The 26,282-nt window shown below is 36.4% G+C and overlaps 1 protein-coding gene across 4 annotated transcripts; it reads right to left on the reverse strand.

The window, feature by feature from the left end:
- Positions 1-556: 556 nt before the first annotated feature.
- Positions 557-26,282, reverse strand: LOC104040790 (uncharacterized). Of its 4 annotated transcripts, none has more exons than XM_064463850.1 (13): positions 26,132-26,197; positions 25,461-25,654; positions 25,177-25,253; positions 15,635-15,710; positions 11,857-11,988; positions 10,857-10,980; positions 8,320-8,380; positions 8,170-8,216; positions 7,649-7,724; positions 6,660-6,761; positions 5,204-6,127; positions 4,308-4,418; positions 557-3,164 (listed from the first exon to the last, which is right to left on the reverse strand). In XM_064463850.1, exons 3-13 carry the CDS (start codon positions 25,203-25,205, stop codon positions 2,852-2,854), a joined length of 1,995 nt encoding a protein of 664 aa, XP_064319920.1. In that variant the 5' UTR covers positions 25,206-25,253; positions 25,461-25,654; positions 26,132-26,197; the 3' UTR covers positions 557-2,851. The 4 variants fall into 4 exon arrangements, with proteins under 4 accessions (XP_064319920.1, XP_064319921.1, XP_064319919.1 ...); XM_064463851.1 differs by lacking the exon at positions 26,132-26,197 and adding an exon at positions 25,765-26,121; XM_064463849.1 differs by lacking the exon at positions 25,461-25,654 and having other exon boundaries at positions 26,132-26,282.

A 26,282-nucleotide genomic window follows, 5' to 3' on the forward strand; every position in this document is an offset into this window, starting at 1 on the left:
GTGTTTTCCTTCAACATTTCACACTCAGGGCAGTGGGAAACCAACACTGTCCATCCAAGTTTTGCTTTTTATTGCTCTGTGATAGAACAACAGCTATTTCTAGGTTTGCTGAGAACATACATGAGCGAGGCCAGCAAGACTTTACAACATTTTTGTAGAACTGTGAAATAAATAAGTGTTGGGCGTTTTTTTTGTGTGATTTTTTTTTAATGAATGCCACTATAATACAATATTCAGATAAAAAACAAGAAGCATTTTATTTAATTTCATTCTCTGCCATGTGGATCAATTAGTAATTGAATACTACGGATGTGAATATGTAGTGATGACTCAGCTGTGGAATTTGTGATAAATGTCAGTAACAGTTTGTAATGTATTATGTGGCCTTAACTCTGCCTAATTCCATTAGGAATAACAGAACGGAAAGCCTTATCCTAAATGCTAAAAAAATAATATATATATACAAACCCAACTTTGGCTATTTTCATATAGTCAGCTCAAAGCCATTTGTGGAAACATTGTGTCTGTCAATTTTGCTTGAAAAGAAGAATCCAACATAGTTACAAAAGTGATGTTTATTTTGTGAGGTAACAGGGATTATACCACCTGACTGTATCTAAACCCTCAAAGGGCCCTGCAGGAACTGACCAAGGGCTGGTAACCGCTAGTGCTAGTCCTATCTCCTTATGTGCCACATTCCTCTTTGCACCAAGCTTTCCAGTGCACCAGCTTTTCAGCTGTCCAGGGAGTCCTCGCACCCCCAGTCTGAAGTAACAAAGGACCAACTGTAGGTTCACTTCAATCCTAAAAAACATAATTCAAACCCAAGAAGAAAAATATGAAGGGCAAATGTTTGTTCTTTATTCACTTTATGAATACTGCATACATAGTATAAAAAAAACCAAACCCAAATACTTGTAATACCAGTCCCTAATTCTTAGCTCCCTGCTGGAGAATACCAGGAAGGGGCTTTTTATTGTTGTTTTTTTTAAAGAATCTGGCAATGTAGTAGCCCAAGTTGCAGCTCTTCCTCACCTCCAAATAAAGAAGCCTAGATAAAGATTCTCAGCTTAACCCTCATTTAAATAAATAAATAAATGGCAATTGAAGGAAAAAATGCCTTCTTAACATTTAGTGCTCAGTTCCACAACCGGTTTATATATAGAGCGCGTCATTCCGGAGACCACATGAATGAGGTTCACAATCAGAAATTTAATGGGAAATACAATTGACTAGCTGCTGTGAAATGAGAAAGCTATTTACTTTGTACAATGAACACAGCCAAAGCTGTTCTACCAGTTGCAAAGGCAACGAAGCATTTGCAGTTTGAATTTATATCCACAGAATCCTTTGATTTTGGGAACTTTTTCCATGTTTTACAAAACAACAGGAGTTGCCAGATGTCCCACACTTAAAATCTAGTCTTTATTTAGTAGCAATAGAACCACAAATTCAGAAATCTGGGCTTTATGCTGCTAGTTAAAACGCAAAAAATCTCTGTGGGTTCTAGATATGAATGCCTTTTTTTTTTTTTTTTTTTTTCCACTTTTCTAGTGTTCTAGTGTGTACGTACACCCTCTTGCTTTATGCTTTACAGCTATGCTGCTTTTGAGGCAGCTTCTTAACTGCATGACTTCAGTATCTAGCATTCATTTTAATTGTTTATTTTAATATCATGATGTGGTTTTATCCTTATTCACTGCAATGCCTTTCAAAACTTTAATTTCTGAAAATGTAATAATGGAAAACATAATCTTTGGAATTCACCCAAGTCTTACGTTAATACTGTTTTCCATCCTATGAACTAATATTTGTTTAGACGCAGTAGGAGATGTTGGTGCTACTGTGCACCTGCTGGCATGAATTCAGTTACCATTTTTTGCACTACCTTCTTGAGACCCGTGGAAGTGGCAGTTCAGGGGAGACTGTCCAATGCATGACTCTTAAAAGTAACTTACCTAAAGTGGCTAATCTTCTGTTCTGATTACATTACTCTGCTGTGCTGTAAAAAGCAAATATATCGCTGACAAAGAGAGGCATAACTATATAGGCACCGGTGATCTTGGTCAGTTGAGACAGGTAAACTGATGGCACATGAGCTACCTCATTTGGATGTGTTGCTGAGAAAATTGTGGCATTTAGCTGCACTGGGCTACTCTGAAACATATATAACCTGTGGGATCAGGAAAAAATATACAATCAGGATGGGATATTCAGAGTACTGAAAAGCAAGTTTGACATTTGGAGTATTCAGACTCCATTTGCTTCTATGTTCTTAGCAATCTTGGAAATATTCTGCTATGAAAAAGAGTGCAACTAGATCACTTCAGTTGATGGTACAGAAAATCTGGAATTAAACTGCAATGCTGCAGAGATTGTTAGCGATAATTCAAACTGCTATTTTCAAATTAAAAGATGAAGTGGACATAACTTCGCTTCATTCATTTTATAGTATTTTTTCTATAATCTCAATGCTAATCTACCTGATAGTGCAGTATTTTGTTATGACTTTTGCATCTGGAAATTACATACATTTTAAAGAAATGTAAAACAAAAGACACAGCTACAATCATTTGGTTGTTTGTTTTAAGGTATAGGGTCCCAATTTCACTAAAGGAAGGGCTACTTTAATTCCATGTGTACTGAGACCTTGTCTCCAACTACACGTAACAAATACACCCTAATAAATTTAAAGACCCAAACATCAGTAGAAGCTAATCTTACAATAGAGACCAGTTCTCTACTACTGAAATTTGCATTTTCCTAATTTGTTAAAAAAAAATAATTGGTCCACATACAAAGTAAAATGGGTAAAAGTAAGTCTAAGCTGAGCAAACGTTGTCCTTTTTATTCAGTTCCAGTTGTAGCGGTCTCTTGGAGGTAAATCATAATGTGCTCTCTCTTCCTCTTCAGGTCCATAATCTAATGGCAGACCATAATTGTAATCAACTGTTACAATGGGTAATCTTTTACTTTGTTCCATCTCTCTGGTAGTTTCACCTTGGAAAGGTTTTCTTTCATAGTCTATTGAACTATCTTCTTGGTGTACAGATGAAGATGGATGCATTGTTCGTGATGAATATGGTGAAAATCTGTTTTTTCCTCTATTAAATTCATCTGAGGGATGCATTCTCCTATTGTCTTCAGGACAATTTGGTCGATTACTGTTAAGAAGAACAAATATGAACAATGAAATCCTTAGAAGTAAAAGGGTTGATTTATTGTTGGTGGCCACCATTAGAAACTAAAGCTGTGTAACCTTGAAAGAACAATTCAGACCCCCAGTCTTGTTTTTACTCCCTAAAATTAAAAACTTCTCTACTGCTCGTTTATATTAATTTTTCAATCCTAGTGATTAAAATTACATCTCTTTATAGTAAGTAATTGTACTGGAAGATGTTTTGTTTCAAATGCTGTTTCTAATTAAAATTCCGTTTACTGAGGGTTTCTTTACCTAGGGGCCATTTTTGTTCCTAAGCCCATGGTTTCATTTTTGTGAATAATATGTAATAGTAGCTCTCTAGTACATAGTCTCAACAGACAATAACATACTTTGGATTTATATCTCCAAATATTTTAATTATTAATTCTTCTGCAATAGAAGAATCACTCTCCTACAACATACTTATGGAAGGATCAAGAAACGCATATACGATATATATACTTTTTGATTTGGATTTTCTTTACTCTCAAGTACCTTACTTTATAAAATAAGTGGTGTATAAAGCCAACTCAGAACATCTTTGTAATTTTAAAATCTTCTCCCTCACCATAGATTAATTTAGACAAGAAAGGATCTCTAGAAGTATCTAGGGCCACCTGCTCAACGTAGGTCTAATTAGATGAGTTTGTGCATGGCCATGTCCAGCTGAGTTCCGAATATCTCCAAGGATGGGGATTTCACAGCTGCTCTGGGCAACCTGTTTCAGTGTCTGACCATCCCCCATAGTAAAACTCATTAGCTTGCTGTAGACAGCAGTTAAGAGTTAAATATAGCATCTGTGTTTTGCTTCTTTGCTTACTGACAATAGCTTTTCATATTGTGCAGTACATTAGCTTCAACTGTGCTTGCCATGTCAATGACTTATGTCAGGGATTCTCAAACCATTTCATAATCACACTCAAACTCAGCATAGATGGACCACAAATTAGTCACATTATTGGCTCAGTGTTCAGATTCAATGGTTTAAACTACAATATTAGTATCCATTTTTACACTGTGCAGTTAACCTTTTTTTTTGTTGGGAAACTGGGGAAGTATCAGTATAAAGGAAGACAGAAAACAATGTATGGAATCTGATATTTACCTATAACTTCTATTAAAGTCATCACTATCAGACTCATAATCTCTGTGAAGTGAAGGAGATGAGGAGAAACGAGGTTCTGGTGCATTTTCATGGGAAGAAAAAGATTGACTTCTGCAAATAACCAGAAGATTCGCATGTTAGGAAGAGTACAAATGGTTGTAAGCTGTTGAAAAATATGCATTTATAAAATGAGATAAAAATCTTTCTGCTTTTAATTGAAATTTACTTTAAAGTTTAATAAAAACTATCAATTTTATTAACACCTCAAAATGGTATGCTTCATTGTAATGATATCATATCCTCTGTTTCAGCTGTACAATGGGAGAGATTATCTTGAACTTTAGTAGCCCGAAAAATATCTGAAATTAAAAATATTTTGAAATATTATGTCAGAATCCAATAGGTTTACTGGTAAGTGATATAAGTATTTAGGAGAATATGATGCAAGTTCAGAAACAAAGGGATTTCTAACGTATTAACAACTCCTGAAATAAACAAATGCAAGTCAAACTTCCTTGTAGCATTACTGTTTTTCCCTGGCTGAGGGCATAAATAAAATTTCATATAATCTTCTGTCTTGAGGATTTCTTTTTAAATGTAAGTTTCTATACAAAACAAAGTGGGACAAAGTTTTGTTTCAAGCTGACTCTAAAAAGGTAAAAGAAACACAGAAGCTTAAATTTAAAGAAGCACAACCTTCTAATTTAGGAAGCGTCGGCTTTCAAAGCTACCACACTCCAGCTTACAATTAAAGTGCCTTCCATAAGTCAAAATAAAAAGAGTTAATTAACTGATCATTTATATATGATTTTAAAAGGATGATTAATTGATTTAAAAGTGCCGAGGTTTACACTTTCATTCTCTAATTCTGGTCTTACAGCTCAAGGATGCTTTACCTGTCTGAACACCAGTCACGTGGCAAATCATTGTGACCTGGATGATCATGAAAAGGTCTTGGCCTTTGTCCATGCCCTTTATTAACATAATCAAAATCTTCTAACTGAGTCTGTTCCTGTAAGTCATCATAAGGCTGGTGGTCATGAAAAGGTCTACGCTTTTGTCCAGGACCTTTATTATCATAATCTTTTAGTTGCATCTCTGTTTGTAAGTCATTGTGAGGCTGGTGATCATTGAAAGGTCTCAACCTCTGCCCACGACCCCTATTAACAAATTCAAAATCTCCCAGTTGCATCTGTGGCTGTAAGTCATCATGTGACTGATAGTCACTGAAAGATCTTGGTCTTTGGCCAGGACCTTTGCTGACACACTCTAACTCTTTCAACTGCATCTGAGTCTGAAATTCATCATGAGATTGGTGGTCATGGAATGGTCGTCGTTTCTGGCCACGGCCCCTGCGACCAAAATCATAATCCTTTGATGGCCTGTCTTCCTGCAAATCACTGTGAGATGGATGGTCAGGAAAAGATCTCTGCCTTTGTCCACGGCCTCTGTTAAATTCAATGTCCCTTGATTGTCTGTCTGCCTGTAAATCATCGTGAAACTGGTGTCCATGAAAAGGTCTCAACCTTTGTCCAGGTCCCTTGTTACTGAAGTCTAGGTCCTTCAGCTGCATGTCTTCTTGATAATCATCATAAAACTGGTGATCAGGAAAGGGTCTTCGCCTCTGTCCTGGTCCCCTATTGTAGTCCCAATTTCTCATCTGCATTGGTGCTCTTAAATCATCCTGAGTCTGATGGTCATGAAATGGTCTTCGTCTTTGTCCAGGTCCCTTATTAATGAAATCAAAATCTCTCAACTGTATCTGTCCTTGCAAATCATTGTGAGAGTGGTCATCATAAATTCTTAATCTTTTCCCAGACCTGTAAAGAAGTTTTGTTTTCAGTAGAACATACTTCTAAGTTCTACAAGTCATTAATGAAAACAAGTTTTTTTTTTAACTAAGAATTGATAGGAAAGACATTGCAAATACATAGTTATCAAAGCTATTAAGAATCCAAACTGTAGTATTATAAAACTTCCAATGTCATAGTAGAAGCTATGACAAAACATTCAATTGTAATTCTATAATGCTTGTTAAACAGGCAAAACTAGTGATTCCAGATTAATTAAAAATAATTGCAGATTACTTTAGAAAAATAAGGACAGGCAAAATAAAACTCCACATTTTTCCAAGTGAGCTAATTACTTACAGACTTCTAATACCACACATTCCCTTTTCTTTCCCTTATCTTTCCACTCTTCTGTCAAATTCTGTAAATGTATTTTGCATGAGTAGGCTATACTCATAAAACCTCTTTTAAATTAGGGTCTCTATAGCATTTTAATAAGAAACATTTATCTTTCCCACGGTGTGGTTCCCTTGGCTTTTAATTCCATGTTCCAGCCTATTACCCCTGAAAATCCTCATTTGGGAACCGCTCTACAGGTCCTTCCATTGCATGTGGTGGGGGAATAATATCTTCATCTGAATCCCATACATCCATTCCAAGGTTACTAAGAATAAACAAAAACATCTCACATAAGCTTCCTTTTTTAAAACTTATTAAAAATTTATAACTTAGCAAATTTTAATCTTGTAAATTTATGTGGGGAAGGGCTGCAGGGAAGGCAAAGAGAATACCTGAATTTCATGAGCTTGGAACAACATCGTAAAGAGTGTGAGACAAGCACCATACCTATTCAAAACTCTGACACAGGACTAACTCAATCACGCACAGACTATAAAACAATAATAGCAGTAAAACAAAGAGCATTCAATTAAACTACAAAGATGCAAATCAGCCAGGTATTATTTTAAAAACAATTTCCTGCTACAAGATATCATTGGCACAAATAACTTAGGAAGATGTAAAGGTTAGCTATTCTTAGGTGAATATGACAAGCATAAAATTCTTACCACACCAGGGATACAACTGCTATGAACAGAGGAGTTGAGAACGATCTTTCTCTTTCCCATACTTTTTTCTTTCTAAAACTGTTGTACTTTTTTTTTTTTAAAAAAAAAAGTATCTGCTTCTACCATGCCAACAATAGCAGGCAGATAATAAAGCTTATAAAGAAATCTTTGCAATGGCTCCTTTCAGCTTATAATGAGAGAATACAGACTCGATACACTTGTCATAGTATGATAAAACCACACCAACGTTCAATAGTAGTTGTCAGATTAAAAAAAAAAATCTTTTGAACCATATAAATACAAAAGACGAATGAAGTACACTGCACTTCATGTTATTCATATCAGAAGTTTTACAATATGTGTGTAGTTGCATATTAAAGGTTTAAGATGGGGTTAATTTTGGCTTATGACTGAATTGAACTTTTCGAAATACCAGTAGACATACTGGAAAATCTTAGCCATACAACTAAAAGCTTCTGTTTACCTTCTCATTGGTTGTGTTCTGAGATCTGTAAGATACACAAGACCATCCATGCGGTGACCTCTAGCATCACCAAAAGCTAAATGAAAAGAAGATACAAGTCTAATGAAATGTGCTTAAACTGAGCAACAAAAATGTGAAAGGCAAGTTTCTGTTCACCATGAGATGCTGAATTTGAAACAATTCTAACTTGGTATTAAATACTTCAGCAAGCCGGCAATATTGCAGCATTTTTTTCAAACAGCTGAAACTAGCAGTGGTAGTAACCTATGACTGAAAAGCCTTCAGAGCAAAAGGAAAAACAAAATATTTTAGACAGCTGAAACATATTCCTACTACGCTGTCAATGTGCTAATGGTCAAGCCTTGCCTGGAATAGAATCAACAATCAGAAAATCTTCTATAGAAGCCAGCATATGAAATGACTCTAAGAATACTAATATAGAATTGTAGTATTTGTGAATACAACTGTAGTAATTGTGAATTAAAACTCAACATGTGCCTTAGGTCAAACTGTATAAATACCTTGGATTGCTGCCTCTGGATCCCAGCCTTCCACATCTATAAGATATCTGAAGAAAAATATGATTAGATTATTGTCCCAAAAGGATTACAGATTTATATAAGGACATTATCTTTTATGAACAATGATTTCTGTTTTTATACAACCCTTACCTACATATAAGGTAGCCAGTTCTATTAATTCCATTAGTACAGTGAACGCCAATGAGTTTCTCTGTCAAAAAGGAAAATGCAGTCTTTAATAGTTCAGAAAGTGAAATCACTAAAAAAATTACTGCAAGAAAGAAAAAGCTGTACTTTTCTAGAAAAGTAATGATAAATAACGCTTGCTATTTACAAAATTATACTGTCACGCTTGTAAAAGAACAAACACATCCAGAGTTTGTCCTCTTCTTGCTGGATCTTTAGCAGAAGTTAGCTCACTACTTCCAAACCTGTGAAGGCTGAGATTAACTCTGCAGAACATAGGAAAAAAAAAGAGGAATGATGACAGGTAAAGCAGCTGGCCTCAGCCAGAACCACAGTAACAGGAGAAAAAGAATAAAATATGGTTTTGAAAGTGAATCTAAATAAGTAAATGTAAAATTGAAGAATTTAACTTACAGATTCTTGTAAAACTTACAAAAAGGAGAAAATAAACATAATACCCCTAGTGTCTAGGAGTATGAAATACATTACTAGAAGAATTAATTTAACTGGACTAAAAATCTGGATTATTATGGGGATGAACCATAGAGATGAGGAATTTAGGCTCATGCATGGAGAAAAGAAGCACTCTAATGGGAACCAGTAATCTGTAAAGAAATCTTGTCGGTTTTGGAAAGATTATACCAATCAGCTAAAGGCTAAAAAGCAGAATAACTTACTATTATTAGGGTGTTTCAAGTGAGGCTATTTCCAATAGAAATAGGGAAACACTAACATGGTCATGCAAGGCACTGATAAAACCTCATCCAGACTATTCCATACAATTTGAATTACCCATATTTAATGGAGGAAAAAAAAATCAAGTTGAAATAAGTATTGAAACAGCTACTATGATGGTCACAAAAAAGTTTATGAAAAGGGACCTTGGAAGCTTGTTATTATATTTAGTCTGTAAAACCAAATCTGAGATACTAAATATAATAACAAGCATGGAGAGCAACAATGCTTAAGGGCAAAGTTGGCATAAGCAAAAATGTATATTAACTGACTGAGAGTTTTAGGCTAGATTTTAGACAAAAAAATTTAATCATCAGAAGAACAAAGTGTGGCAGAGATGAAGTACTGGCAGAATGTCTTTGAAATGGGACTTTTAACAAATTTTTGTAATGAGATAAAAATATAACTGCCACAGAATGGGACAGTCATATTGCCATGTAAGTTTATTATAAGTTGGTGTCCTAACACTTCAGACACTAAAAAACCCCAGCTTCTCAAAAATTGTACCTAAGAACAATCCTGAGAAATTTTAGGGGTAATCTAAAACAGAGGGCAAGTTACAATGAGTAAGTTAATGAAAAAATGTAAGTTCTCCCAACTCTCAAGTTACACAAACCCTGCCAAAATGGTCTTACTAGCTGGAACTGCAGGTCTCTGTCCAGTAACAAATTAGGAACTGATTCTCTCAATTCTGAGAATCTGAAATAATTAGACTCAAATACAGACTATTCCATCTCACATGAAAAATCACTAGATCAAAACCAGAAGAAAACTAGTAATTTCCAAGTAATTTCCCTAAGCCAAAAAATAATAAAGGAAGAACTTATACACTAACTTTCTGAGCAAGGAAAAAGACTTCTTATACCTTTTAATTTTCTCAGCACTTCTAATTAAGGCTCTTGTACCTGAGATTTAGGTCAGAGCTCTTTCACAGAGTTGACTGTCCACAGCAAAACCATGGTTATGCTCTACAGCAAAAGCTGTATGCACCTGGGCAGTTAATATCTCTACATTCTCACAGAGATGCCAAAGTAACCACAAAAAGCATGAAAAAGCTTGAAAAAAATGGTCCTCCAATATTGGATAGACAAACAGTTAAAATCTGTCTACAAAGAACCACTAGCAAAACAAGCGAGAAGGTAAAAGCTGCAAACGGGCTGTGGCAGAATACACACAAATTTATTTCCACAAGAAGCGCCTCAGACTATCTCAGCAAGAACTGTACTATTGCATAAACACTAGAACAGCAGCAGATCCACACTGTGGAAACACTGTGTCTGTAATATGATTTTTAAGAATTGCTAGGATTTGAAGGCAATAATGGACTAATAAATCAAAAAACTTCTACGTCAGACTAAACAGACTTAAATTGCTCACATATTTCAGTGCCTAGTGACATCAGAGAAACCCTGTGCTATTTAGAACATCCATAAAGGGCTGACAGATACAACACTAAGCTGATGGTAGACAACTTGGGTCAGATAGATGAAAGCCTGTTGCAGTTGCTTTGACACATAATGCAAATGCAAATATACTATTAGGAAGGGCATTTAAGTTAGTAGTTATCTTTTTAGCATTCAAATCATGTCTTTTTCAAAGATATGTAGTGCTTCAATAATGTATCTTATTGTGAAGGTTAAATGGAAATTGCTATAGAAAGTCTGAGATCCCTGGTGTCTTAAATATCTGTTGAAATTATTAAATGATACAGTTAGCACTGAAATAATTTTTTTTTTTTTTTTACAGCATAAGATGCTGATATTTACCATTTCCTGCATTTTCCCATAGGAATTTTCTGACCCATTTTTTGAACTGTAGGATAGTAGCATTATCAGGGACTTCAAGTCCAACAGTATAAAGTTTCTTATACTGCACGCTTTTAGGTAAATCCTAGCAAAAAGAAGAAAAAAATGGTAAAACTTATTGAAGTCTTGCATCAGTGAAAAACCTTAAGCAGTATCTAACATAATGCCAGTGTAAAACAGTAGTTCAAATCCTGAACAGAAACAGAAAACAATTGTGACACAATTCTGTAGACTCTCAGAACCTGCCATTTACATTTCCGCTTTAAAGACCTGATCTAGAAGAACAGGTCCTACAGCAGACTTACTTATCCCTGCTAATAAGCCAGCACATTAATTAAAGAGACCAGATTCCTGTAATTCCATTCTAACCCATTTCACAGTTATGGGTCCTTCCCACCCCCAATCATAAATATAATCACATATTCACCCCCTTAATGCTTATAGCCCATCTATGCTCAGAGGCTAACATTCAGTTATCACACTGGTATTTATTCTCCTTTTCAATAGAAGGTTGATTAATCGCAATTGTTTGGACCATACTGGTAAAAAAATTGAAATTAATGAAGTACTTTTAAAATGTACAACTTCTCAGTGGGTTTCACTACTAAATATCAGTAAAAAAACCCTTAGGAATAAATGAGAATGTCTTCAGGGCACAGATGGTAAGTCTTCTGTATCTTTTCTATGGTGGCACTGAAGCCTGTATCCATTACTCTGAGTTACCATAATAAATTTACAAATTTATTATGTTACATATAAGTTGCAAATAAGTTACAAATAAGCCACAAATGCAACTAGATGGGAAGAGTTATTTCCTCTGGGATAAAGCATTTTGTTTCTATTGGAGGCACAAAGTCTAGATGGCTTACGTGTCTATTCCAATTCAAGGTGAGCAAATGCGTAAATACTTCAAAACAAAGCTGGCAGTAACTAATTTCTTTTGTTATTATGCTTATATTACCTTAACTTCATAGTATCGTGTGGTATACGTTAAATCAATAATTAATCCAAGCTCCACATTTAGGGCTTTCATTGCAGCAATTAAGTCTTTCGGTGTAAATTTCTGGGTTGGGGTAAGCCTCTGGTTAATTGCCTACAATGAAAATGGAAAAGATTGACTTTCTTTTTAAGTTCTAATAACATGACATTTGTAATATTCAGCTGTTTTAATTAGGACTCGAAAACATCAGTATTCAAAAATGAATATTAACAGTATCAGAACCATATCCATGTATTATGTGGATAAAAAATGAAAAGGAACTGAAAGCAAGAATTTGTTGTGTATTCCTATTCAGATGAAAATGCATTAAAATGCGTGAGAATTTCCACTTGTACAATGTTAAAAAACATTAACATAAGCACTAATTTGATAGGAACAAAAATCCTGCAAAATACAGCATGTATATACTGAATTTTAAGTAATTAACATCAGCAAAAAGTAAAACACCACAATCCCCTTTCCCCCAAACATACTTTGTCCTGCACAGTAACACAAAATTAACAGTGTATTTCACAGAAAACATTTGAAGTTGTGATACAAGAGTTCATTTCTTCTGAAGTTTTTTACTTTCTCCCCCCAAATGATGTGCAGACATTTTTATCCCTGCTTCATCTCTTGGCAGAGTGCACTTGCATGTCATTTAGCACTGGGAAATATTAAGTAAGACTAAAATATGGTGACTAAGAAAGCTGTGTGTTGGTAGGTAATGACTAATTTCATTTGACAGAAACAGTGGGAAAAATGTTTACTCACCCTATTGTAGCTGTGTTTTTTGAAATGTGTTCTTCACTCTAGGTATGAAAATGCCTCATATACGCAAGACTGGATTTTCTCTGAATAGTGCGCTTGTCCATTGTGAGAGCCTTTTGACACAGGCTCAGCCACAACCAGTAAAGACAGTGGCAAAAGATGCAGCAGCCTCAAACACCTTTCAGTTCCTTTGTCAACAAGAAATTCAAGCAGACTGGACTCAGAACTAATGGAAAGGAAGGCAGCCACAGACCACATACCTCTTAGAACCACAGCTATAGGGTAACTAACCATTCCTTCTTTTGACTGTACGGGTTATAATCTAAGATGCTAGCAAGCACTTATCTCGAGTCTGGAAACAGAGACAGGAAACCAAATAAAGAATAAACAGCAGGACAGTCTTATCAAAGCTGGTATGTGATTAGGAAGCTTGAGCTAAAAAGAGTAGGGTAGAGAGCACATAGAATTATTCAGTCCTATGTATTTCAAATACGGGTGGACTGCTGAAAAACCAGTGCAGTTGTTGAGGTTCAAGCAAAATGAAGAAAAGTCAGTTATCTTACTGCTATTCAGCAGTGACTTTTAGTAAAATCTGAAACCGAACTTACTAACTTTGAGGTGACAACAGGGAATCTGCAAAAGGTCTATGGTAGAATATTAGAGAATTTTTTGTTTTACTATGTGAAGTCACACAAACTGAGGTGGAATACAATTTACAAAAATAAGATATTTCTAAACATATTGCTTGATTGAGTAAACAGTTAAGCATGTTATGAAAAACTATGTTTTAAAAGACTATCTGGAATTTTCTGAAAAAGTCCTGCTGACTATTCAGTAGTTTAGGTGTTTAAATGGGCTCTGAGAATGTGAAAAATCTGTACCAATTGCACAATCCTTCTATGGCATGGGAAAGAACTTGCCCAGTCCTTAATACACTACAGTGTTACTGTTAGCATTACAATGATCTGAAAGGAAGGACAGAAAATCCTTCCAAGTAATCCCATGACCTTAAAGCCTTTACTAGCAGTACATCATCTGCTAAAACGATAACCCTTGAGTCTTGAAATACTGAAAATATGCTTTCTCCCTTTGGTCGAAACCACCAATCATCAATCTCCTAATAGGTAGCAACAAAGGAAACTGTTGCTGTCTGTTCTACCAATTTAATAGGATTTCTGACAAGACTATGACCAATGAGGTCTTCAGCATTTCCATACAGATTTACCGAATCTCCACCTTCTTTGCAAAGACATCACAGTTTAGCCAGTTATGCATCTGATGTGTATTCTGCCACAAACTCCATGAGCTTCAAGCACACAGTCTCTGGCAGACTTGTCATTTCTGTATCTCATATAGCTGAGACTGAACAAACTGAAGGGACAGAAAGGGTACAGATTTTGCTTTCTGGGGTACCAGACTTTATATCTGGCCAAGTTCAAAGACAGCTTCACAGAACAGGGATCTGTGCCCCAGTGAGATCAGCAGGACTCAAAGTGAGCAACACACTGAAGTCGAGTGCCTCCTTGTGATATATCACCCTGAGAATGCCTGCCCTTTTTATGATCTCTGGTGGAGCTCCTTCCAGACTATCACAGAAGCTACAGGGGAAGAGTAAAGTTAGCAATGAAGTATCTTCCTCTGAAATCTGGAGCGACAGGGACAGGGAAGTGGAAATACACACACTGAACGAATGCTGCCTAGAATAGTGCATCTATGCAAATAATTGGTGCTGCATCAAGTGGAATTACAGGAGCTGATGATGGAAAAAATCCTCTCTCAAATATCTCAGTAACAAAGAAGCTAATTATAAATCACCTAAATTTTATATTCGTGGCTAGATCTGTCCACTGGCTGTCTTTGGTAGAAAGTCACATGGCTATTGTACTGTCCATCAGTACCAAGGAGAACGTGACCAACGTCAAGTATGAGATCCTTGGTGTCAAAGGAACCAAACCATCATACTAAAGCTGTAAAAGCAGCCACAGGAAGCAAACCGTGCAAACATTCCACTTCAATCATTGCTGATAGAAGTGAACTGAATGTTGACTAAAACCATAATGGGCACTAATATACCCAAAGAAGCGATTTTTTTTAGATGAGTACTAGAGTGCAATCTGTAGACTACAGCTTAGACAGAATATTTACTCTTAACTGCTAAAGTCATGTCTAGCCACTGAACTTTAAGAGAGCTTAGAAACTTATTTCCTGGGTATCTGAAGCAAGGACTTGTAAGAGTTTATTTATACAGCACTTGTGTTAATTTATGCAGAAGGGCAAATTTGCCCTATTTGCCCTACGCCTCAATCCACCAAGGTACTGAAGAGTCTAAAAAAGACAGCCTCCATATTTTGGATTGTCACAAAAAATTAAAAGATCTGACTCAGTCTATTTAATAGATTAAGATGGCACTGCATGTTAGTAAGGGTCTAGAGGAAGTACTAACACAATAATAAGAGCAATCTATGAAGGCTTATTTTTTAAATCTACTGCATTTCTCCAGATCACTGAAACTATTTCCTTACGAAATTGGTAATCTCGATCAATAATTTTAAACGTACTGCAGTGGCTGGTATCCTTTAATGATTGCTTGATTTCTGTAAAATTATGTTTTGCTTACATTGCGTAGGTTGTTATGCATATCATAAACCCTTCCGTATGATTTTCTTACAACAGTCATGAAATGATGTTAAATAAGATAATTAATTCAGGCCACTTAATACTGATCAAATGAATCATGCTGATTGGTTACAGATTTTATGATTTTTAAAAGATAAATAAAAAGAGTAACATCAAATAAGAATTTTAAAAGAAATAAAAAAATATAGAATATTATTTTTAAAAGCAACTAGTAGATGACTGGAAGGGCTAGATCTGAATAAATTATCTTTCTATAAAACTTCCCTGAAGTTTGCATGAATATTAATGCTATTCTTCATTACTTTTGCACTGTACCTAATAGGGCCAATCTATAGCTACTTTATATACATACCCCTTTTAAAGGTACTTTGAATGCAATAAATCTAGTTCCTGGTATAGGCTGTCCAACTGGTGTCAAGCTCCGCCATCTGTAATGAAACAAATATTTATTTTTAAATATTTTTCAAATGACATGATTCAATAGAAAATACCCGCAGCTTCATCTGAAACTTCTTAAATAAAAATAATAAAAAAAGATATTTCCTCCCAGGGTTAAAACTTTGGTAAAACAAAGCACACAAAAATTATAATAGCAGTTATTTCAAATTATGCGAGTATCCAACAAATACCAGGCAAATCTGGTGCCATATTTCACACAATTTGAATACAGCAGGTCTTTCAAACTTTTCCAAGCAGAACGATACGATATTATCTTTTTTCCTATGTGGGCCATGAAGCTACTAACATAATATATTAAGATTTAGATTCCCAAACAGCAGGATCCTAAAATACCTTGACCACATAAGCAAGAAATCATAACTGTTGTGCACAAGTTTGAAAAAATGACCAATTAAATCCTGATATATAAGGATTTTTTTAAAAAAATCCTTCTTCCATGAGTAACCTGCCTGTTTCACCAAGAAACTAAGATTTTTTTAGAATAACAATAAAAATGTGTTATTATATATTTGAATAAAATTAATAGATTAGCAATATTTTGGGATAAAAGAAACAGGAAGTTGCCTAAAATATGCTGGAAGTATATTAACACAGTATTGCTAGAGCATTGATCAGGGTAGAAGCTTATTTAGCACACTACACAGCTTAAATAAAGACATTTTTATTGTTTGCAAATCTGAAGTCAGAAGCCATCGTAAAATGAATCTTTATTCTCCATAGAGCACTAACACAAAGAAAATACATCCTAGACATAATGTGTATGATTGCTCTTATCATACAGTAGAACTACGTCCCCAGATCTGCAATTATTCTAGGAAGTGGTTTCAAGGTATTGTCAGGACATTTGAAAACAGTAATTTTCCTTCCTCCTTCTCCAACTTCCAAAAAATTTCTCCCCTCAAAACAGTCGGACAGCATTAAAAACAAGTAGCACCAATAAAAGCAAAGTAGACAGGTAAGGTTCAACAGGTAAAAAAGTATTTTTATATTATAGCTGGTGGAAATTTCTCAACTTAGCTGAATCAAACACGTTTAAAAAGTTGTCATATGCTTGCAGCAATCATTTAATTGAGACTGAAACGCAAAGGTTACTTTTATTAAAAATATAAAGCTTCTAGATTTTGCAAACATGTTTACTTTGTGCTACGCTGCTTTTTCAAAGAAACATTCTTGACTTCACTTTCTCTTGGTACTTTGGAAAATACAGAAAATATTCAATCACACCAAAACTTAGCAAAAACCACTTACTAATATGGAGATTTGTTACAACACTCAAAATACCAGTAGTTCCACAACCACAAAGAACTGGCATTCACAAATTCTGCATCATCCTGAAAAAAACACTTGATGTGTCACATTTCAGAGATTTCAGGTTTTTTAAAAAGTATGAAAAGCTTTATCTAAAAACAAGTTAGAGCAGATCAATTTTACCTTCAAAGAGGCAACTTAGTAAATTTAGGACTTTTATTTCTTCTCCCTATGTGAGGACAGATTATCTCTATGACCTCAGAAGATACAGCTGGGTGACTTAAAGCTACATGGCCCTTTTGCATTTTCAGCTTGTACCTCAGCTATTAAAATACAAAACATTTTAATAAGATTCTTTAATACTGGTGCCCATGCACTTAGCAATTTTCTGAATTGATGGTTAAATTAATCTCTCCCTTTAAAGGGAGCATCCAACAGCTTCTAGATTCTTTTCTGACTTCCATAAAACCACATCATTTATAAAATAAACCGAATACTCTATTTTAAAATATTCTAACCACTGAGTATTTTGCTCTGCTCACAATTCCCATATAGGGCCATAAATAACCCTAGATGTTGGCTGGCAAAACTCTCAATGAGATGCCCATAATCATACTTGCTATAGTATATAAATAATAACATTACCATTCATAGGTGTTTGGAAGTAACAAAGGAAACACTTATAGCATGGTGACCAGAAACATAATTAATACTAACAAATCATGTAACAATCTACTACATCAATGTCTTTAGCGCTAACTTATCTTTTTTATCTTCATCATGAGCTAAAGAACAGATTGAGGCTCGCAATGTAGACGTACTGATACTTAGTTTAATAGAAAACAAATTAAGTAACAAAAGAGTAGTAATAACTCATCATTAGAAAGGCTGTTGCAAACAGCTGTCACGTAGAAGACAGACACAAGGTGAGAAGGTATAAGGGCAAGCTAGACATTAAATCACTGAGAGGTGTTTGCAGTAAAACCTTTCACTAAATTCTAAATTATTGTAGGAACTCTGTACCTCATAATTGCAATGATGCAACAAAAGGTCTCCTACTTCATATATTCCCTTAGCTTAGGACAGTGGCATACAGGGAAAAAAAAGAGCACACAATCACCATAGTTTGAAAGCACTGCTCAAAAAATTACATATTGTGTATTATAGAAGAAATGTGTTCTGACTTGAGAAGTAAATTTTCAAGCTTGTAAACATTGAACTCTGGTAGTCCTGCACCAGTTGTAAAATACAAAAACAAAAACCTGACACTATGTTCCATTTATCCTAGTTTAAGATAGGTAAATTGTATATGAATCAGTTAAGAACATAAACAGTGTAAATGGACTGAAAATATTACTGAAGCTAACAAAACTCACAACATAATGAAGTACCTCAGTTGCAAGAAGCGCTGTTAAAAAAATGAAACAAAATATACAGAAAAACTGTGACATCTGCTCTGTGCATAGTTTAATTTTATCTCATTCACTTCATCTTAGAAAGGTACTAAATGCTGTGAACCATATTTCAACGTATATTTAATCTGAACAACTGTTAAAATTAATGATAAAGTTCGGTTTAATACCAGCTCCTGCTTCTTGCTAATTTTAATAACTCTGGAAATTACACGTCTTTCTTTAAAACAAGGAAATACTCTTCCTGCTTTTGCTCTTAAACTTCCAAACAGAATTAGAAAATGGGCTATACCTGGATATACAGAAACTAGTGCCACAAATGCTGTCATAGAAATAAAACAATCAAGAATACCATATTTTTTTCCTCAACCTAGTTTAATTACTCTTTGGTGTTACCTCTACCAACAAAATGTACAAAATGCTTTACAAAAAGTAGGATTTATTCTGAGAGCCAGCCACATTCACATATACATGTTTAGAAACATCTTGAAGGAGGGCAGAAGTAAAAAAATCCCAACTACAAAATACCAATTACCTTGCGGTAAACTAGAAATGCAAATCTTTTTTAACATGCCTTCTCTTGGAAAACTGTGAGTGGAAATCTACCATGATTATCAAAAATATGAGCAATTATGAGCCAGTAAGAAATGGTCAAAAAAATACTTAAAAATCTTATTTTCTTTAATGAGCAATGTAACAAAGACTCTGTAAAAATTCGGAACTACTTTTTTCAGATTAAGGGATTGACAGAACAATGCACCAAGATTACACAGTTTGTTTTCAGACCTTAATAAACTTGGGGTTTTATTCTCCTGTTTTTAAAGCTGTTTAAATCCCCCCAGAAAAAAAATAATCTGCAAAATCAGCAAGAAACTCAAAATCTGCTGACAGTTCTACGGTAGGAAATGAGCATAAGGCACTCTTCATCAGAAAATATAAAGGGTATTTGTTCCATGTACCTTTTTAGACAGAATTTTAAAGACATATTTCAGCATACTGCTGCAGAACTAAAAATTATCTCAAATTAAGAACAGCAGATTGAAATGAAGCACTTAAGAGAGAACAGTCCTTAAATAAAAAGTGACATATTGCACACACAATACATTTTCAGTTACAGCTTTATTTTTCTAAGTTTTCAAACAGGTGAACAATCCATGGACTACAGGCAGAATCAAGACCTGAAAGTGAACAAAACATATAAATTAACCAATTATTTAACTATTTAGTTTTTGCAGCTCCCACTTTCCTATCATGTTTTGTCTTCATCACTCCCCAACTACCACCAATTACCCTAAAACAAAGGCAGAGTTTTGATTGCCATTCTAAACAAAAGAATCACTTCTTGGTTGAGAAGAAATGTTAAAGTCAAACTAAAAAAAAAAAAATCTTTCTTCTTTCGTTCTGAAGTTTCTGTGATATTTGAATGGCTTCCAGTTAAATAAATAGATACAAATATTATTGATACTACAGACTCCAGTCAGCTAACCTGTTAGAGGTTTTTATGTCTGGTTTACATGAAAATATTTTACTCTGCTTATCCATTTTAATTTACATTAAAAGCAAGCATGTTTTATTGTCTTTTTCTTTAATCTAAAAATTTCAGAGATATTCAGTAAATCAATAGAAAACAAACTATCTTCATGCATTCTAGTAAAAATTTACAAGATATGTGATCTAGATTAACCTAAGAATCTAACAGCAATATGCTTTGTAACAGCCCCAACCAGTGAAATGGCCTCTGGTCGATGACAAAAGAAAGAAACCCAAGCAGCAACAAACTTAAAAAAACACTTTTAAAAAACAATCATCTCCAAGACCTATCAACAGAGGATCATCAACAGGGCCTGCATAGCAGCCTCCAGCTTCAAGCAAGGTAAGAGCAGACATTATAAAAATGCCCATGACAAAGACAAGCTTAAAGTAAGTTTGAGTAAGGCAAAATTTAGTATTCATCCCGAAGCCTCTTTAGTTAAGCTCAAAGGAATGTGGAATACCAAGATAACAATCCAAGCAAAGAACACTATAATAACTATATTTTGCATAAGTCTTGCTATTAGAAAACAAAAAATGTGATAGCAAAGATGTTTATCTAAGCTTTTAAACATACAAAACTACATATCAATTAACTGCAAAACACAGCACATTGTTAGTATCAGTAAAATCTGAAATTATTCAACACAATTTTGAAATCTAATTAAGAAAACCTTATTAATTTGATGAATGTAATTTGTAGCTGTTAAAGTAAATCTTACTGTGCATCATTTCTAAAACTTAACAAGTTATACTGGAAATTATAACTACTAAATCCCCTTAACAGAAATGTTAAACTAAAAATATGACAAAACTGTATGTTTCACACCTGGCTCTACTAAACTTTTAACTGAAGCAGCTAAAATATGCAGCTGTAGGTAATTCATACTCAATCATTTAAACAGATGGATACCTTACTATTTTTTTCCTTCTGTGATTTTTTTAAAAGAAAAATATTAGGTTTCATATAAAGATACTCTATATGTTTTTAATGGCAAGCTAGACAAGAAAGCTACTAAATTTTCAGGTACAATACGATGGAAACACTGAATTGGAAATTATTTTAAGTTTCATCTCTTTAGTTTGTTACATCTCGGTGACAGAGTTATATCAAAATATAGAGCACAGCAAACTGTCAACAGATACCCTACAAGTTCTTTATGGCAAAATAGAACTCACTGGTCTTTTCTGAATCCTAAACCCACTTTAGATCGCCTATGAAACTGATGTTTACATTAGCATATGTTAAAAAAAAACCTATACGGTAATGCCTCTACAGAGTAATTATGGTATTTTTGACATTGAAAAACCCTAAAGTATAAGAGGAAGTAAACTCTCTTATCTTACGTTTCTATGTGCAACATTCAGTTTAGCAATAATGTGTTCCAGTATTCCAGAGTAAGAGAAACTAGTATTGAATTTAAGGCATCAATTCAGAATGATTTTCATCTAACAGTTAAAAATCAGCGCTAGTAAAACAGTGTAAATAGGTATACATTACTCAAAAGGTACAGTGGATGGAGAACTACGCTCAGAGAGCAATACCTGAAGCTATGATTAGCAATTCAAGGGTTTCTATAATTCTGGAGCCCCTCATGAACATCTATGATTATGAAGCAGTTGTAAGTATAGAACTTACCTGGGAATTCCAAAACACTCAGAAAGGATAATTATTGTAACTATAGAGAAACTCAAGTCTGAAATACTGTCAGCTGTAGCAAGATCATTTAGAATATACTACCTGTAACAACTTCTCCCTTTTTTTGGCTACTGGTACTACATGATATACACACACCTTTATTTTCCAAGTGGCTTACATACCTCTATGGACACCAGATTCAATACTATTCTGTTGAAGAAAAGATAGCCCTACAAAGACCACGACAGACTGTCAAGACAGAACACATACTGAACAGGCCCAAAGTGGAAGGGAGGGAATATAGCCCTTAACCGACTGCTACTGGACAGATTTCTCACTTTGCTTTTCTTCAACCCCTACAAGTGGGATACAAATAAGTCATAGCTTGTAAAAAAAATAGCGTGGATGTAAAGCATGGGAGAAAAGTTTCCTTATCATGTCATTAAGTAATCGCATAGCTTTGTAGTTGCTGTGGTGTACTGTAACACAAAATATGGGCCTTCAAGTCTTATAGCAATGGTATCATTACTCAGGTATTATAAGAAGTAATTTCTCTCTGTTCCACATTTTAAAATGCAAACGTTCTATGCCTGATAATATGACACACTTTTACTTTACAAATAAACTCCCACCTTAAGGCAACCCTTCTCTCCCATCCACCCTTAAACATGCACAATCAGTTATGTCATAGACTTCAATATTCCTGTCTAAATTAAAATGCTGATGTTTTTAAGTCTGCACAGAATCAATTCAGTTAAACAAGTATGTTTATGGTACATAAACAGAAACAATTCCACTTTGTCTTTATAATAAAAAAATCACGCTCGTTGTATATTTTCATACCATTTAAGGGAAACATACAAGAAGGTGACATTTCTGCAGACGGTTTTTGGAACTGAGCCTGAGTTTATGAAATTATACCCACAGTAGGATCTTGGATGATGATGCACAAACATGTATAAATATGTAAAAATATCATAGTATTTTATGGCTGTTTGTTATGTAACTTGAAGTCCTTTTACTAGCTGGTTCTCCACTAACATATTGCAGTATACAACTACTGAAGGACGACAGCATTTCAGACACTGTGAAGAAGCAGAACTTGACTACACGGTGGAAACTGCGGTGCAAGAGGTCACCTGAATCCCTCTCTTACACTAAGGTCTTGCTTCATTACAAAATTACTTCTCCAGTACTACTTTCTAGGATTGAGACTGCAGTGGACACTGTACACCTTAGCTCTGCTCCATGACATTACTGTGAAAAGGGAGAAACGCTTTTTGCTGTGAAGGAATACAGGAAGTCTTGTCTTAGTTCCAGTCCACCTCCTCCTCCCACTGTTGGAGCAAAGACTGCAAATAGCATCAGATCAAACATTCAGGGTCTGAGTGACAGGGACACAAGAACAAGAGTGAGCCAAGAAGAACAAGGTACAAGACCAGCAGTGCAGATTCAGTGGCAACACTGGCAATTAATACCACTTTAACATTACTTTAGGTGCTGAGTACACTCAAAGTGCTGATATCTAGCAAGGCTGCAGACTGCTATATCACAATCCTTATATAAAGGCAACTTCAGTTATACTGCAGACGCGGTATTGCAGAAGGTGATAGCAATTAGCTGACCAGTTTAAAAAAATTCACCATTTGTTGTTTAGTTGCACTACTTGTAGCTACTTACAACTGAACTGAAACCTCAAGTTTATTGTGTTGCTTTAATCAGCAAAACGGAATTTGGATTAAAACTGTTAAGAACGGTATAAAGAGTTGAGACAGTAATGGAAAGACAATCTTAAATATCTGTATGTAGTGTGACTTTATCTACTACAGTGCTTCTCTTGTAGCATAATTAAAAACAAAACAGTTACTGTTAGATTTATTGCTATTACAATGCTGTGATAGGATTGAGGTTGTACTTCCGTAGTACACTACCATCTGGACTGATCCTTATGCTACAGTATTCCACAGCCTCACTTCCGGCAATAAGCATTTCTGGGGCCTGTAAATTGCATGTGCAGGATCACCTAGGCAAAAATTAGATTTCCTTAAATCCTCTTCCAGGGTTCACTGCCTTTTTTTTTTCCTGGTGTACTAAACTAATTCATAGCAAAGAACTAGAACGTGCTGTGTTAGCACAAGGATGACATCAATATACTGCTGCACAAGACTTGGAGACTGACAATTCCTTGAACTCCTTTACTGCCAAAAGGCCAGTACTGTGGATATCTACCCTGATTTGTTAATAGTATCAAGAAGTATCTAGAAAAGCTGGAAGTACTTCAGAATCAAGAACAGCCTCAGATGGTAACGCTAACTTTGTAACCAGTTACTTCACAGTAGATGTTTCTCTCCTTGAAAGAGACAGGTATTACTTTCCAGTCATAGAAGCCAAAAGTATGTTCCACTGCTTCTTCCATACTTAAGAGAAGAAATGCATGTAGCCTGAAAGCTGCTCCAGCTCAAATGCAAGGGGCAAAAAGAAGGGAGAAATGAGCACCCAATTTTCAAAGTTTAAGTAGTGGAGGAGGAGGACAGTTATTCTTTCAGGCCTTCTGCATTACTACTTGCAAACCTAACTCACTTTAGCTCAGTTTTGCCCAACTTTTAATTGAAATTTCATAACAACTTTCAGACATGCTTAAGTAGCTTAAATTTTATCCTAATTTTAATTGCTGAGTTTATCGGCTATGAAAAAAATTCAAAGTTTCTTTAAGTTATTTTTAAAATTTTGTTTATCTTTTCTTTCTATATTGCTTTTAGGCCAACATATTTTGCAAGAAATCATGTTTTTTGTATTTTATTGCTCCTCCTAAAAATTTTATTAATAAACTTAACACTTCCCCTGAAACCAGGATAATGTCAACCTTTCCTCAAATAATGTACAAACTGCAAGTTATTGTCCCATTACAGCATGCCTGTGTATCTCAGCACACCCTCCTATCCAAGAAGTTTGTACTGATGTCAGCAGCAGCAACAGATCAGCTAAACTCCTAAACTGGCACTTCCTTTTCATTCCCCCCCCAGTAGATCTGGAGAATAGAACTATATCTATTTTAAATAAGATCACTCTGTGGTCTTCATATGCACTCCCAATCAAGTAATTAAAAAGCCTATACAGTGCATTTGTTTTTTTCATTATTATTATTTTTGCCAATAAATAATTTTTGTTGTCCTTTTGTTAAAAACAAAAATGCAGGATGTTTCTGGACCTGAAGCCGTGAAAATATTCCTTGATCACATGCATGCAACCACCTGCTCCCATCTTATCAGCTCTTCCCCCACTCCTGGTAGCAAACATCTGAGTAGTCAGAAGGAGGGACTACTCTCCCATTTCCCCAGTAAGTATACAACTGGGGCTAAGAAGGGTAGGGAGAAGGGGCTGTGTTTGGCTGATGAAGGAGAAGTGTTCACAGACAGGCTGGAGCATTATACTCACCTGGGGGGTGAAGGGCTGGGTTGTTCCTGTCTTGGAGAAGATACCTACCTTACCTGGCTGTAGGTGGTGAAGATGCTTGTGGCAAGAAAGCGCCTGGGGCAGTCAGCGCCCCTTCTCTGTGGGCAGGACTGTGCCTGCTCCTGCCTTTTTCTTAGTGTGAGGGATACTTACCCATCGGGGATAGTATTCTTCTTTACCATGCTGAAAGCAGGAGCAGGCAGAGCAGGAGACAGCGGTGAAAGTGGGCACTGCAGCAAAGGAGAGAGAACCGCGCAGTTAACACGGTGCTAGTCTCTTTCTCCATCAGTGGGCCTTTTCACAGGGCTGATTCTCAAGTAAAATAAACCAAGCAGTCAGCTGGGGCTTGAAGCCATCCTGAACAAGTTCTGCAGCTTGCAAGCTAGCCTATTTTCTCCACTACTACAGTATGACAAGAGGGAAAGGCAACAACTCACCTCTCCTCTCCAGGAGATCAAAAGAAACAGAGAGGAGAGGCAGCAGGTTTCTCTCTAACTCTAGCAGCAGCGCTGCAGGGATGAAGATCTTCCTGGCAGTCCCTTCCGTCCCTCTCCCGCGGCTCGGAGCGGTCCGTCCTGCCCTTACGCTCCCTCAGCTAGAGCTCGTCTCAACGAGAAGAAACTCCAGGCAGCTGCAAGAGGCGAGGCCGGCACCTCAGCAGGGAAGGACCATCACCTGCCCCACTCTAACCCAGACGGGTCTGATCCCGCTAGATGCTGGGCACAGTCAGCGCCCGCCCACCTCAGCGGGACCGGGGCAGGGAGGAGAGGGGCGAGGGGAGCTGCCCCGCTCCGCGGAGGGCCCATGTCCGCCGCTCCGGAGGAGACGCTTGAGGCTAGCGTGAGGCTGCAGCCGCATGTCCCCGGGGAGGCAGGGAACCCCGGGCTCGACCGCCTCCGAGGCCGGCTCGGGGCGCTCTCTCAGCGGCTGAGCTCGGGGGAGGAAAAAAAAGAGACAGGGGCGGGGTGGGGGGGGGGGGGTGGGTGGGTGTCGCGGCCCAACTGCGGGGGGGACGGGCTGTCGGAGAGGGGGTGGGCTGCAGCAGCGGCCGGTGACGGGGAAAGGCGCCGGCGGGGCGGAGAGGAGCGGGGCTGCGGACGGCCCGTACCCTGACAGGATTTCCCTTGCGGAGGAAGGTTGTTGCAAGACAGAACGTTCCCGAACGGGTCTGCACTGCGCCTGCGCGACGGCCGGCTCGGGGAGGGCGGGGGACTGCGCCTGCTCCCCTGGAGCCGGGCCGCCGAGAGCACATGCGCGGC

This window comes from Phalacrocorax carbo, chromosome 12, assembly GCF_963921805.1.
Source record: "Phalacrocorax carbo chromosome 12, bPhaCar2.1, whole genome shotgun sequence".
In the NCBI taxonomy this organism is placed as follows: Eukaryota; Metazoa; Chordata; class Aves; order Suliformes; family Phalacrocoracidae; genus Phalacrocorax; species Phalacrocorax carbo.